This window comes from Oncorhynchus tshawytscha, linkage group LG12 (assembly GCF_018296145.1).
Source record: "Oncorhynchus tshawytscha isolate Ot180627B linkage group LG12, Otsh_v2.0, whole genome shotgun sequence".
Lineage (NCBI taxonomy): Eukaryota > Metazoa > Chordata > Actinopteri > Salmoniformes > Salmonidae > Oncorhynchus > Oncorhynchus tshawytscha.
Window position 1 is genome coordinate 47903563 of NC_056440.1, and position 14538 is coordinate 47918100.

The window sequence follows — 14538 nt, forward strand, 5'->3', positions numbered from 1 at the left end:
GGACCTCCGGAGGATCCAAGGACCTCCGGTCGACATGGTCTCCGATCGCAGTCCTCAGTTCTCATCCCGGTTCTGGAAGGCGTTCTGCACCCTCATTGGGTCGTCGGCTAGCCTTGCTCCAACTGGCCATTTGCCTGACCCTTGTACTCCTGTGTCTGCATCTTTCTCTTAGCCTGAGCCGTGATACATTCATTGAATCTGGATGGGTCGACACATAAAAAAGTATGTATTCATGGAAAATATATAAAATATAGGGAATTTAAAGCATGTTTAATGAACTAAATGCTTAGATATGTTTCCTTTCTACGCATCCCTACAGACATTTCCATTTAAAACTTCACACCTTGTAGCCATGCTTCATGTAGGTTGCCTCTCATCTATTCAAATGCTCCCTCAATAGGAATCTCCTTTTCATTCTCAGTTGTGTAAGGATTAAATTCCCCTCACATGAATCAAAGAGAAACCGATTCAATCTGATTATAATCAGTACATAATAGGTGCACCAGCCTCCAATTACCATATAAATATGAAGCTACTTCCAGAGAGCACGGGTACTTCCCTTTACACCCAAGTTAAACTGAGTGAAAAGACACTGAACATGTATGCAGTAACTGTAAAGTGTAGAGTTGATCTCCTTTTGTTTCAGTATGTAAGCCTCACAAGTTGTTTTAGTTGTTTTAAGTCACTATTCATTTCTGAGAGGGTGAAAAAGCCACTGTGTTGTCATTGAGTCTATCACAACCCCAAAAATAATAATAATTTAAAATAAAATCCAATGATGATACATTTTTTCCTGTTGGTCAGTGACAGAATGAAGTGTGATGAGGGTGGCTATAACTCTGGGGTGACTGTTTCAGTTTGGATCAGTTTGGAATTTTAGGTGACAATTAATGAGATTGCATGGACAGAGGGAACCTGATCCTAGATCATGTGAGGGAAAAATTACATATTTACCTGATTTATTTTATATTAATGGTTAACAATTAATATTTAACTAATAGTAAGAAATTTCTGCCCTAATAGTGTCTGTGTTTTTATGGTCTCTTTTAGTTCCCTGCAGCTAATCTGGGCGTATGGTCACCAGAGATGGCTTGAGCTGACAAATGAGTTAAAGACTGCATTACATAGCCAAGAATGTGTTTTACTAGGGATAGTTTAGGAGTAGAACAATCCCTTATTGTCTCAAAATCATCCTTGCATCTGGGAAACTAAGCCAGGGTGGGGTTAAGACAACAACCCTTTACAGATAACGACCGAATGAAGCCAGAGTGGCTTATGATGTCCCAATCTGTATGGGATGGTTGAAACCAACCATGACTAAGCATTTTTAGTGTCAGCTAAATATAGTACTGTGCATTTGTGTAAAGGTTAAGTTACTCGGTCCAACACTCAAGCGTGTGGGGTCGACCAGCCTCATTATTGCAATAATTAATCTATATTGAATAAAGATGATTGTTTGAAGAAATGACAAAGTCTCTCTCACTTGATTAGAATATTCCATGACAATATTTGGCGACCCAGACGGAACACCAAACTCCATCTGCTGACGGCTCCTGAAGACCTGGGTTTAACCGTGCACGGGGCCTGCCTAAGATCTGAAGGAGGGTGTCAAGCGGGTGGTTACGGTGTTCCGAACAGAGACAGATAAAAAGGGTGAGACTGACATTTCTTGGAAACAATAAACAAATATTTAAAAAATGACAATGGAGTTCCGAGTGTAACGTCCGGGGTGTAGTGGGTGAGAAGTCAGGTGCAGGAAGCAGAGAGTTCAGGGTAGTGCAATACTTTTTAACTTGTTATGGCTGCAATCCCGATAACGGGATCGATATGACAACTACCAGTGAAAATAGAATTCTCATAATTACAATTCCTAAAACATACATGTATGTTTCTTATATCATTTTAAAGGTAATCTTGTTGTTAATCCCACCAAAGTGTCCAATTTCAAATATGCTTTTCAGCAAAAGCAATACAAACGATTATGTTAGGTCTCCACCAAACCACAATAAGCACAGCAATTTTCCAGCGAAATATAGCATTCACAAAAAGCAGAAATAGAGATAAAATCTATCACTAACCTTGAATTATCTTCATCAGATGACACTCATAGGACTTCATGTTACACAATACATGCATGTTTTGTTTGATAAAGTTCATATTTATATGAAAAAATTGGAAAAAGCAACCCATGCAATAATCTGAGACGGAGCTCAGAACATTAGCCAAATTAGCCGCCATGTTGGAGTCAACAAAAACCAGAAAATATATGATAAATGTTTCCTTACTTTTGATGAACTTCATCAGAATGCAGTCCTAGGAATCCAGGTCCACGATAAATGCTTGATTTGTTTGAAAATGTCTGTTATTTATGTCCAATTAGCTACTTTGGTTAGCGCGTTTGGTAAACAATTCCAAAGTCACAAAGCACGTCCACTATAACGTGACGAAATGTCCAAATGTTCTGTAACAGTCAGTAGAAACATGTCAAACGATGTACTGAATCAATCTTTAGAATGTTGTTTACATATATCTTGAATAACATTCCAACTGGAGAATTAGAATGACTTCAGATGACCAGTGGAACGCAGGTCCTTCCCCTGTGAATGCGCATAGTGAAAGCATGGTCAACTCGTGGCAGTGGTGACTATTTCCTGTCTCATTCGACCCCCCTTCACATTAGAGTCATCAGACAAAGTTCTATTGACTGTTGACATCTAGTGGAAGGCGTAGGAAGTGAAAACTCATCCATATCTCGCTGTAATTTCAATGAGAGCTTGGTTGAAAATCTGCCACCCCGGAAGAAATCCAAACAGGAAGTGGAATTTCTCAGGTTTTTGCCTGCAATATGAGTTCTGTTATACTCACAGACATAATTCAAACAGTTTTAAAAACTTCAGAGTGGTTTCTATCCAAAACTAATAATAATATGCATATATTAGCAACTGAGACTGAGGAGCTGGCCGTTTACAATGGGCACATTTCATCTAAGCTACTCAATACTGCCCCTGCAGCCATAAAAAGTTAATGCACAAAAACGGTGAACATACGCCAAACCCACAAAACACAGAGCGCACACCAAAACAAATGCCCCAAACACAGGGGACTTAAACAGTCCAGCAAAACCCAGGAAAATTGGAAAACCGTGACACACAGACGTTCCTCGGCATACACATCACAGACAAACTGAATTGGTCCACTCACACAGACAGCATCGTGAAGAAGGCGCAGCAGCGCCTCTTCAACCTCAGGAGGCTGAAGAAATTCGGCTTGTCACCAAAAGCACTCACAAACTTCTACAGATGCACAATCGAGAGCATCCTGGCGGGCTGTATCACCGCCTGGTACGGCAACTGCTCCGCCCACAACCGTAAGGCTCTACAGAGGGTAGTGAGGTCTGCACAACGTATCACCGGGGGCAAACTACCTGCCCTCCAGGACACCTACACCACCCGATGTTACAGGAAGGCCATAAAGATCATCAAAGACATCAACCACCCGGGCCACTGCCTGTTCACCCCGCTATCATCCAGCAGGCGAGGTCAGTACAGGTGCATCAAAGCTGGGACCGAGAGACTGAAAAACAGCTTCTATCTCAAGGCCATCAGACTGTTAAACAGCCACCACTAACATTGAGTGGCTGCTGCCAACACACTGACACTGACACTGACTCAACTTTAATAATGGGAAATGTAAATATATCACTAGCCACTTTAAACAATGCTAACTTATATAATGTTACTTACCCTACATTATTCATCTCATATGCATACGTATATACTGTACTCTATATCATCGACTGCATCCTTATGTAATACATGTATCACTAGCCACTTTAACTATGCCACTTTGTTTACATACTCATCTTATATGTATATACTGTACTCGATACCATCTACTGTATCTTGCCTATGCTCCTCTGTACCATCACTCATTCATATATCCTTATGTACATATTCTTTATCCCCTTACACTGTGTATAAGACAGTAGTTTTGGAATTGTTAGTTAGATTACTTGTTGGTTATTACTGCATTGTCGGAACTAGAAGCACAAGCATTTCGCTATACTCGCATTAACATCTGCTAACCATGTGTATGTGACAAATAACATTTGATTTGATTTGATACACACGTACACCAAACAATCCCGCACAACCAGCAGGCGGGCCTGCTAGGTAAATAAAGCCCGACCAATCAGCCTAAAACAAACATAGGTGAAACCAATAAACAGAAAAGGGGAAAAGGGATCAGTGGCAGCTAGTAGGCCGGTGACGACGACCACCGAGCGCCACCCTAACAGGAAGGGGAGCTACCTTCGGTAGGAGTCGTGACACCGAGGGAACTGCCGTCTGACGTTAACATCCAAATCTGTGTATATCGGATAACGACTAGAACCAGTATGAACTAGTTAAGACTAATTAACGGGTGCATCCAAAACTGTGGGAACTAGTTATAATGAAAAGAACATGAGCATCCAAATCTGTGTGTACCAGATGTAAAGCTAGAACCTTGGGGTGGTGGATGACATCCAAATCTGTGTGTACAGGATGTATAACTAGACCTTGTGGACTAGTTAAGGCCTAGAAGAGAAAGTCAAAAGCGCTATTGAAATATAGAAAATATTTCTGCATGTTAGAAAATAAATAAATAAAAATAAAAACGTAAAAGCTGGCCTTAAGAAGGCCACAGCTGAGGTAACTAGCAGGATTGAGTTGAGTTGATAAGAGTGTTCTTAGTGAGGTAAACAGGTATGCCCTGGGTTACTATTGTTATGTGTTATTGTTAGGTGTTATTGAGTGTGGGATGTTATTTTAGAACAATAGCGGCAAGTCTATAATTTCTGGAAGTCTAAGGAACTGTTGAGGATACGTGTAGAGCATTATTCCCATAGGGCAGCGTCCAGGAAACTAACGTTTTTGGGTTCTGCTGGGAGTGTATGGATGGAGAGTCGTTGGAAACACACATGGAGTAGTTAATTAATGTGACTACCTAAGTTTTCCTAAGTTACATAATGATTATTTGAAGATATATGGGAAATATTTGCAATTGTATGTGTGTGTAATCGATTACTAGAGATTTGCTAAATATAATAATTTGACTGATATTCATATTCTAACTTGTGAACCCATATGTAGGTTCAGAGTGGTCTTTGTGGATCATTTGATAATGTTAAGGTTAAGCATTATATGACTGGGTAATAGTCTCAGAAAAAGATTGGCATATATTAAAACTGCAAGGAGAGAGGCGCAGAAATAAATTCATATAAGCGAACTATATCAAAGCCATAGAGGCACTAAAAAAAAGCGCATGAGCATTCTACCAATTTGGCTCAAATATGGGAAAAATCTAATCATGGATAACATCCGGCAGCATTTCCCTTGCTGACAGGAAAATTACAATCTAATAGATAATTCAGGGATACAATTGTGACTTGGCACAATGACATAAAATAAGAATCATTAGCTCAATACACCAGTGTATTGATGTTAGTGTTGTATCAGGGTAATCGCACTAACTATTAAGTCATTTGAGTATGTCGTATGCTTATTGGTCTTAAGATACAAATTCTTTGTTTTAACTAATTATGACAAATTTGTTGGTTGAGTTATCCTTATTAACCGCATAGCATATCATTGTATCGAACTTGCTAGTATATTAACTATTCACATCATTCTTAGCTTAGCTAAATTGTATAGTCGTTGTGCAACGGACATTGTTAAATTAGGTACTTGGTAAATTCGCTCAGGCTATTGTTCGGATTTCAGAGCAGTTGTCTGAATGTACTAGAGCGCAGAATAACAGATTAATTTACGAATGCCCATGCCCGTTGAATATGGTCGGTGTATAATTGCCAGTATATATGGGCGAGAGCATGAATGATGTTGACAAATTGTCAAACTTTGTATCACGCCACATTAAAAAAAATAAACAATCGCTAAAGGGTGTAGATTTGAGGGTTCTGTGTTGATACAAATGTAGTGAATTTGTTATTGCTGTAAAAAGACAAAGACAAAGAAACTCCAAATGCCAAACATCACCACATTAGTAAACTATGCAGTAGAGCAGGGTCACAAGGCATCATATGGGAAAGTACAACCAGCGAAACAAGAGATATCATATTTGGGGGTTTTGAGAACAATGTGAATCACGAAAGCCCTAGAGGTTTTAATCTTGAGAGACAATATTTTTCTAAAATTCTAAAATAGATTTATAGAATTGACAAAAGGGAGGATTGGTCATGAGTAATTAAAGTGGCCTCCCTGTGAACAGAAGTTGTTTTTGTTTTGACTATAATTTTTAAAAATTGTTCACCTGGTATAGTAACGTTAGATGGAAAGACAGAGGTAGCAGAAAGACATAATTCGATTATTTTAGAGATTGTAGAGGGCTTTCTGAGTTTAAGGACACATAAATGTAGACTAGTGAAGGTAGCAATGGAAAGTAAGTAAACTGGAAAGTAAGAATTACGAATTTGAATTGTTTGGATTGATTGAGAATTGGCTGATGTATTTTTGACATTTGGCGCATTACAGGTTAATCTTAAAATAATAGACATTTAATGAGTGTCCAGCTGAGGTTGGTATTAAAAATATAGAGTAAAATTGTTAGGGTAGACTACATGTAAACATTGCTTTCTAGTAAAGGAGAGAATAATCATGGTTTGGTTTATTTTATTTTCTAAACCTTATGATGGGTGACAGTATGTGAATGGTAATATACACTGGGAACACTAAAATAACACATCCTAGATCTGAATGAATGAAATATTCTTATTAAATACTTTTTTCTTTACATAGTTGAATGTGCTGACAACAAAATCACACAAAAATGATCAATGGAAATGAAATGTATCAACCCATGGAGGTCTGGATTTGGAGTCACACTCAAAATTAAAGTGGAAAACCACACTACAGGCTGATCCAACTTTGATGTAATGTCCTTAAAACAAGTCAAAATGAGGCTCAGTAGTGTGTGTGGCCTCCACGTGCCTGTATGACCTCCCTACAACGCCTGGGCATGCTCCTGATGAGGTGGCAGATGGTCTCCTGAGGGATCTCCTCCCAGACCTGGACAAAAGCATCCGCCAACTCCTGGACAGTCTGTGGTGCAACGTGGCGTTGGTGGATGGAGCGAGACATGATGTCCCAGATGTGCTCAATTGAATTCAGGTCTGGGGAACGGGCGGGCCAGTCCATAGCATCAATGCCTTCCTCTTGCAGGAACTGCTAACACACTCCAGCCACATGAGGTCTAGCATTGTCTTGCATTAGGAGGAACCCAGGGCCAACCGCACCAGCATATGGTCTCACAAGGGGTGTGAGGATCTCATCTCGGTACCTAATGGCAGTCAGGCTACCTCTGGTGAGCACATGGAGGGCTGTGCGGCCCACCAAAGAAATGCCAGCCCACACCATGACTGACCCACCGCCAAACCGGTCATGCTGGAGGATGTTGCAGGCAGCAGAACGTTCTCCACAGCGTCTCCAGACTCTGTCACGTCTGTCAAATGTGCTCAGTGTGAACCTGCTTTCATCTGTGAAGAGCACAGGGCGCCAGTGGCGAATTTGCCAATCTTGGTGTTTTCTGGCAAATGCCAAACGTCCTGCACGGTGTTGGGCTGTAAGCACAACCCCCACCAGTGGACGTCGGGCCCTCATACCACCCTCATGGAGTCTGTTTCTGACCGTTTGAGCAGACACATGCACATTTGTGGCCTGCTGGAGGTCATTTTGCAGGGCTCTGGCAGTGCTCCTCCTGCTCCTCCTTGCACAAAGGCGGAGGTAGCGGTCCTGCTGCTGGGTTGTTGCCCTCCTACGGCCTCCTCCACATCTCCTGATGTACTGGCCTGTCTCCTGGTAGCGCCTCCATGCTCTGGACACTACGCTGACAGACACAGCAAACCTTCTTGCCACAGCTCGCATTAATGTTCCATCCTGGATGAGCTGCACTACCTGAGCCACTTGTGTGGGTTGTAGACTCCGTCTCATGCTACCACTAGAGTGAAAGCACTGCCAGCATTCAAAAGGGACCAACACATCAGCCAGGAAGCATAGGAACTGAGAAGTGGTCTGTGGTCACCACCTGCAGAACCACTCCTTTATTGGAGATGTCTTGCTAATTGCCTATAATTTCCACCTGTTGTCTATTCCATTTGCACAACAGCATGTGAAATTTATTGTCAATCAGCGTTGCTTCCTAAGTTGACAGTTTGATTTCACAGAAGTGTGATCGACTTGGAGTTACATTGTGTTGTTTAAGTGTTCCCTTTATTTTTTTGAGCAGTGTATTATTCGTGAGTGTTTTTGATTGCACTCCATTTGACTAAATGAATGCAACAGGTTGAAATTATTAGATTACCGGAATGGGGTTATGGGTTTGTTTATTTTAGACGGTGTCGATTCCACTTAATGGAACACTATTATCTGATGTGATTTAAGTAGGATTCTTTTTTCCAGGACTGCTGGAAGTCCACTACAGTATGTATGTTAAAGGAGATATAGAAGATCACGTGTCAAACTATTTTTTAATAGAGATGCCTGTAATCAAATAACAATGATTCCTTATGCTAAAGAAATTTAAACTTTCTCTTCAAGGAGAATGGGGGTAGTCATTTTCTTTCTCTTTGAAATGTTTCCTGAGGTCTTGGGAGATCAGTCAGTGAAATTCAGCAGTTTTCTAGGTATAAAGGTATTCGGATTCGGTGGTAAAGAGGAGCAACCAAATGAAATAAGTCCTGGCCAGTTTTGTTTGTTTTTACCATATGGTTTACCACATACACACACACCAGCACGCACAAACACCACTTACTGGTTATGAATATGGGTTAGTGCCGAGGTATCTTAAAGGGGCACACACACGGACATGGAAGTTTTTATTTTCGGAGTTTCATTGAACACGTGAATTCTTTTGATAAGAAATGTACTGGAAACTTACTGGAAACTTGGGATATGAAATGTATGAATGTTAGATTTTTTTATTAGTCTAATATAGTAAGAAACACTTATTTGAAGGGTTTGAGTGGTAAGTCATGTGCCAAAATGGGGGAATTACCAGTCTTTTCAGGTTTTTGAATTGAAGTTTAAACACCTTGAGTGATATATGAAGCAGTGTATTGTTGCGTTATTTATTCTGTTTTGTTTCGATAAATCTCGCCCGATTGGGTCTGCTGGATGATCGGGATAACGGTCAACTGTGCCTGTAATTGATTTAGAGTTGTCCGAAATTGTTTATTTGGGGGTATCAGGTTGATTGGGGAGGTCTACACACTGCAAAATGTATAGTAATTTAGGCTAAGAATGCATTGAGATACTGATCTGTAATTATAAATTGTGATGAGAAAGTTAATACTAGAATTATAGGATCATTATATTGTATGTTAATATGAGTGTACATTCTGCCAGAATTTGATGTGTGTTTAAGTTGAGGGTTTAAAATGTTGAGTGATAGAACCAATGTGAATCACTGAGCAATGTCATTCCGGATTTTGGGTTGGATAATTAATTAGGTTTTTAATTAATAATGGGAATTGATGTAAAATATATCACTAGCCACTTTAAACAATGCTACTTAATATAATGTTTACATAACCTACATTATTTATCTCATATGTATACGTATATACTGTACTCTATATCATCTACTGCATCTTTATGTAATACATGTATCACTAGCCACTTTAAACTATGCCACTTTGTTTACATACTCATCTCATATGTATATACTGTACTCGATACCATCTACTGCGTACCACCATCACTCATTCATATATCTTTATGTACATACTCTTTATCCCTTTACACTTGTGTGTATAAGGTAGTAGTTTTGGAATTGTTAGCTAGATTACTCGTTGGTTATTACTGCATTGTCGGAACTAGAAGCACAAGCATTTCGCTACACTCGCATTAACATCTGCTAACCATGTGTATGTGACAAATAAAATTTGATTTGATTTGGTTACTGCCAATATTGCACTGCTAATTCCATTGCTAATGTAGCCATCTTTAGCCACTAATTATGCTATGTTTAGCTTATTAGCTGTTTACCATCAATGCAATGTTCTATGCCCTGCTCCTGCTAGCAGCTTATGTACCTATATTCAACTCTACTGATGGTCTTCTCACAAATAAAATTGTGGTATATAGTGAGAGTGTCCACTCCAGTATTGGCACATGCGTTCTAGCATGTTGGCTATAGCGCACGTATAGCCTACATGATGAGATTATTATGGACAAAAGAGCAAGATTATTTGATCAAACGGCAGGCAAGCATCAATGATCATGTCATCAGATTAAGACCCTCAATATTTATTGGAAAGAAGGATCAAGCTCATCACCTTGCACCAACCTGTGATGATCATCATCATTTATTTCATCTATAGCCTAATATCTACAACCCTACTCAAATACCTAGGTGTCTGGTTAGACTGTAAACTCTCCTTCCAGACTCACATTAAGCATCTCCAATCCAAAATTAAATCTAGAATCGTCTTCCTATTTCACAACAAAGCCTCCTTCACCCATGCTGCCAAACATACCCTCGTAAAACTGACTATCCTACTGATCCTTGACTTTGGCGATGTAATTTACAAAATAGCCTCCAGCACTCTACTCAGCAAACTGGATGCAGTCTATCACAGTGCCATCCGTTTTGTCACCAAAGCCCAATATTCTACCCACCACTGCGACCTGTATGCTCTCGTTGGCTGGCCCACGCTACATAGTCGTCGCCAAACCCACTGGCTCCAGGTCATCTATAAGTCTTTGCTAGGTAAAGCCCCGCCTTATCTCAGCTCACTGGTCACCATAACAACACCCACCCGTAGTAAGCACTCCAGCAGGTGTATTTCACTGGTCACCCCCAAAGCCAACACCTCGTTTTGCCGCCTTTCCTTCCAGTTCTCTGCTGCCAATGACTGGAACGAATTGCAAAAATCACTGAAGCATCTACCTCTAACTTTAAGCATCAGCTGTCAGAGCAGCTTACCGATCATTGTACCTGTACACAGCCAATCTGTAAATAGCACACCCAACTACGTACCTCATCCCATATTGTTATTTATCTTTTTGCATCCCAGTATCTCTACTTGCACATCATCATCTGCACATCTATCACTCCAGTGTTAATGCTAAATTGTTATTATTTCACCTCTATGGCCTATTTATTGCCTTACCTCCCTAATCTTCGACATTTGCACACAATTTACATTGATTTTTCTATTGTTTTATTGGCTATACGTTTGTTTATGTGTAACTCTGTGTTGTTGTTTTTGTCACACTGCTTTGCTTATCTTGGCCAGGTCGCAGTTGTAAATGAGAACTTGTTCTCAACTGGCCTACCAGGTTAAATAAAAGGGGAAATAAATAAATAATAATAAACTGCATGCTTTCCCGACTAGTCGTAGTGGGAGGACCACACAAAATGTCATCGCGTGACTCCACGTTTACATTGATATGATGCTTATTATATAAATATTGACACATAAAAAGTTTTCCACCGACATTCTCAACAAATTATTTTTACAGACACAAAAGATCCCAACTTTAGTGTATTTTGTATTATCAACATTTTTTACGTTTTCCCGAAAAATGTTATGCTCCCATCTGGCCTGTCATGACATTTTTATCCGACATGTACTTTGCTCGCATAAAAAGATTGGATGGATACCTGATTTCTGTCAAGCCAAAAAATGTTGGCATAACAATTCCATAAGGAGTTCGGAAATAAGGAAATAGAATGGAACCCAGACTAAGTATTCATGCCTTGCATTAGTAAACTTGATGACTTACCTGGTTTCTCTGTGATGGGTGCTTTGGTGATCACTCTGGTTGCGGTCGTGGTTATATTGGTAATGGTCCATGGGGCTGTGGTTGTAGTTAGTTGTGTTGTGGTTGTAGTTTGTTGGGCTGTGGGCAATTGTGGTGTGGTTGTAATAGCTTGGCCTGTGGCTGGTGGGTCTGTGGTTGGTTGTGCTTTGGTTGCGGTTATCAGGATTGCGGTTATGGTCGATGGGGTTGTGGTCATAGTAAGTCGAACTGGGGTTGTTGTCATTCGGAATCTGATTGTGGGTGGCAAGGCTGTGGTTGGTTGGTCTGTGGTTGTGGTCAGTTGGGTTGTGGTTGTCGTCACTTGGACTGTGGTCAGTTGTGGTGTGGTTGTAGTCGGTTGAGCTGTTGTGGTCAGTTGGTCTGTGGTTGTGGATGATGGGACTTTGGTCAGTTGCACTGAGGTTGGAATTGGTTGAGCTGCAGTTGGCGTGGATGTGGTCATGATTCGTAGGGCTGTAGTTGTGGTTGGTTGGGCTGTGGTTGTGGTGGGTAGGACTGTAGTTGTAGGCAGTAGGGCTGGGATTGGTAAAGCTGTAGTTGGTTGGGCTGTGGTTGGTAGGGCTGTATATGTGGTTGGTCGGTCTGTGGTTGATTGGGTTGTGGTTGGTAGGGCTGTAGATCTACTTTGTTGGGCTGTGGTTGTGGACGGTGGGGCTTTGGTTATGGTTGGTTGGGCTGTGATTGTGATCGGAAGGGCTGTAGTTGGGGTCATTAGGACTGTAGTTCTGCTTGTAGTGGTATGAGGAACTGATATTGAGGTCGGTCGACCTGTAGTTCTGGTTCTGGTCTTTGTAGTCGGTGAGGGTGTGGTTGTGGTGGGTTGAGCTCTTGTTGAGGTCAAGAAGGATGTGGTTCTGGTTCTACTGGTTGTGGTCGGTGGAGCTGTAGAGGTCATTTCTGAGGCTGTGGAAGATACTAGTCAAACATGGACAGATTTAAGGTCATTCATTGCTGCTGTACATTGCTTTTACAGAGCTTGTGACTGAAAATGTTACTCATCAGGAGGAGGCCAATAATACATACAGTTGAAGTCAGAAGTTTACATACACTTAGGTTGGAGTCATTAAAACTAATTTTCCAACCACTCCCCAAATTACTTGTAAACAAACTATAGTTTTTGCAAGTCGGTTAGGACATCTACTTTGTGCATGACACAAGTCATTTTTCCAACAATTGTTTACTGACAGATTATTTCACTTAAAATTCACTGTATCACAATTCCAGTGGGTCAGAAGTTTACATATACTAAGTTGACTGTGCCTTTAAACAGCTTGGAAAATTCCAGAAAATTATGTCATGGCATTAGAAGCTTCTGATAGGCTAATTGACATAATTTGAGTCAAATGGAGATGTACCTGTGGATGTATTTTAAGGCCTACCTTCAAACTCAGTGCCTCTTTTCTTGACATCATGGGAAAATCAAAATAAATCAGCCAAGACCTCAGAAAAAAAATGTAGACCTCCACAAGTCTGGTTCATCCTTGGGAGCAATTTCCAAATGCCTGAAGATACCACGTTCATCTGCACAAACAATAGTACGCAAGTATAAACACCATGGGACCACGCAGCCGTCAAAATGCGTCTCCTTCCTTAGTGGTGTGTCTCCTAGAGATGAACGTACTTTGGAGCGAAAAGTGCAAATCAATCTCAGAACAACAGCAAAGGACCTTGTGAAGATGCTTGAGGAAACAAGTACATAAGTATCTACAGCCACAGTAAAACGTGTCCTATATCGACATAACATGAAAGCAATCTCAGCAAGGAAGAAGCCACTGCTCCAAAACCGCCATAAAAAAGCTAGAATACGGTTTGCACATGGGGACAAAGATTGTACTTTTTAGAGAAATGTCCTCTGGTCTGATGAAACAAAAATAGAAATGTTTGGCCATAAATGACCATTGTTATGTTTGGAGGAAAAAGGGGGAGGCTTGCAAGCCAAAGAACACCATCGCAAATGTGAAGCACGGGGGTGGCAGCCTCATGTTGTGGGGTGCTTTGCTGCAAGAGGGACTGGTGCACTTCACAAAATAGATGGCATCATGAGGCAGGAAAATTATGTTGAATTTGAAGCAACATCTCATGACTTCAGTCAGGAAGTTTAAGCTTGGTCGCAAATGGGTCTTCCAAATGAACAATGACCCCAAGCATACTTCCAAAGTTGTGGCAAAATGGCGTAAGGACAACAAAGTCAAGGTATTGGAGTGGCCATCACAACACCCTGACCTCAATCCCATGGAAAATTTGTGGGCAGAACTGAAAAGGAGTGTGTGAGCAAGGAGGCAAACAAGCTTGACTCAGTTACACTAGCTCTGTCAGGAGGAATGGGCCAAAATTCACCCAACTTATTGTGGGAAGCTTGTGGAAGGCTACCCGAAACGTTTGACCTAAGTTAAACCATTTAAAGGCAATGCTACCAAATAATAATTGAGTGTATGTCAACTTCTGACCCACTGGGAATGTGATGAAATAAATCAAATCTGAAATTAATCGATATCTCTAATATTATTCTGACATTTCACATTCTTAAAATAAAGTGGTGATCCTAATTGACCACATTCCCTTCGAATTTTTACTAGGATTAAATGTCAGGAATTGTGAAAAACTGAGTAAATGTATTTGGTTTAGGTGTATGTAAACTTCTGACTTCTCAACTCTATGTTTTTAGTTCAGTAGCTGCAAGATCACGTTAAAGTTCTGTTTACGATTGTCAGCAATT

The 14538-nt window shown here is 40.6% G+C and overlaps 1 protein-coding gene across 1 annotated transcript in view; it reads right to left on the bottom strand.

Moving 5' to 3' along the window:
* Positions 1-14538, bottom strand: part of LOC112263428 (HERV-H LTR-associating protein 1) — a 68024-nt gene that overhangs the window by 22157 nt on the left and 31329 nt on the right. The window contains exon 11 of the mRNA XM_024439621.1: positions 11784-12737. Coding sequence (XP_024295389.1) covers positions 11784-12737 — 954 coding nt within the window. The remainder of the gene's footprint in view (positions 1-11783; positions 12738-14538) is intronic.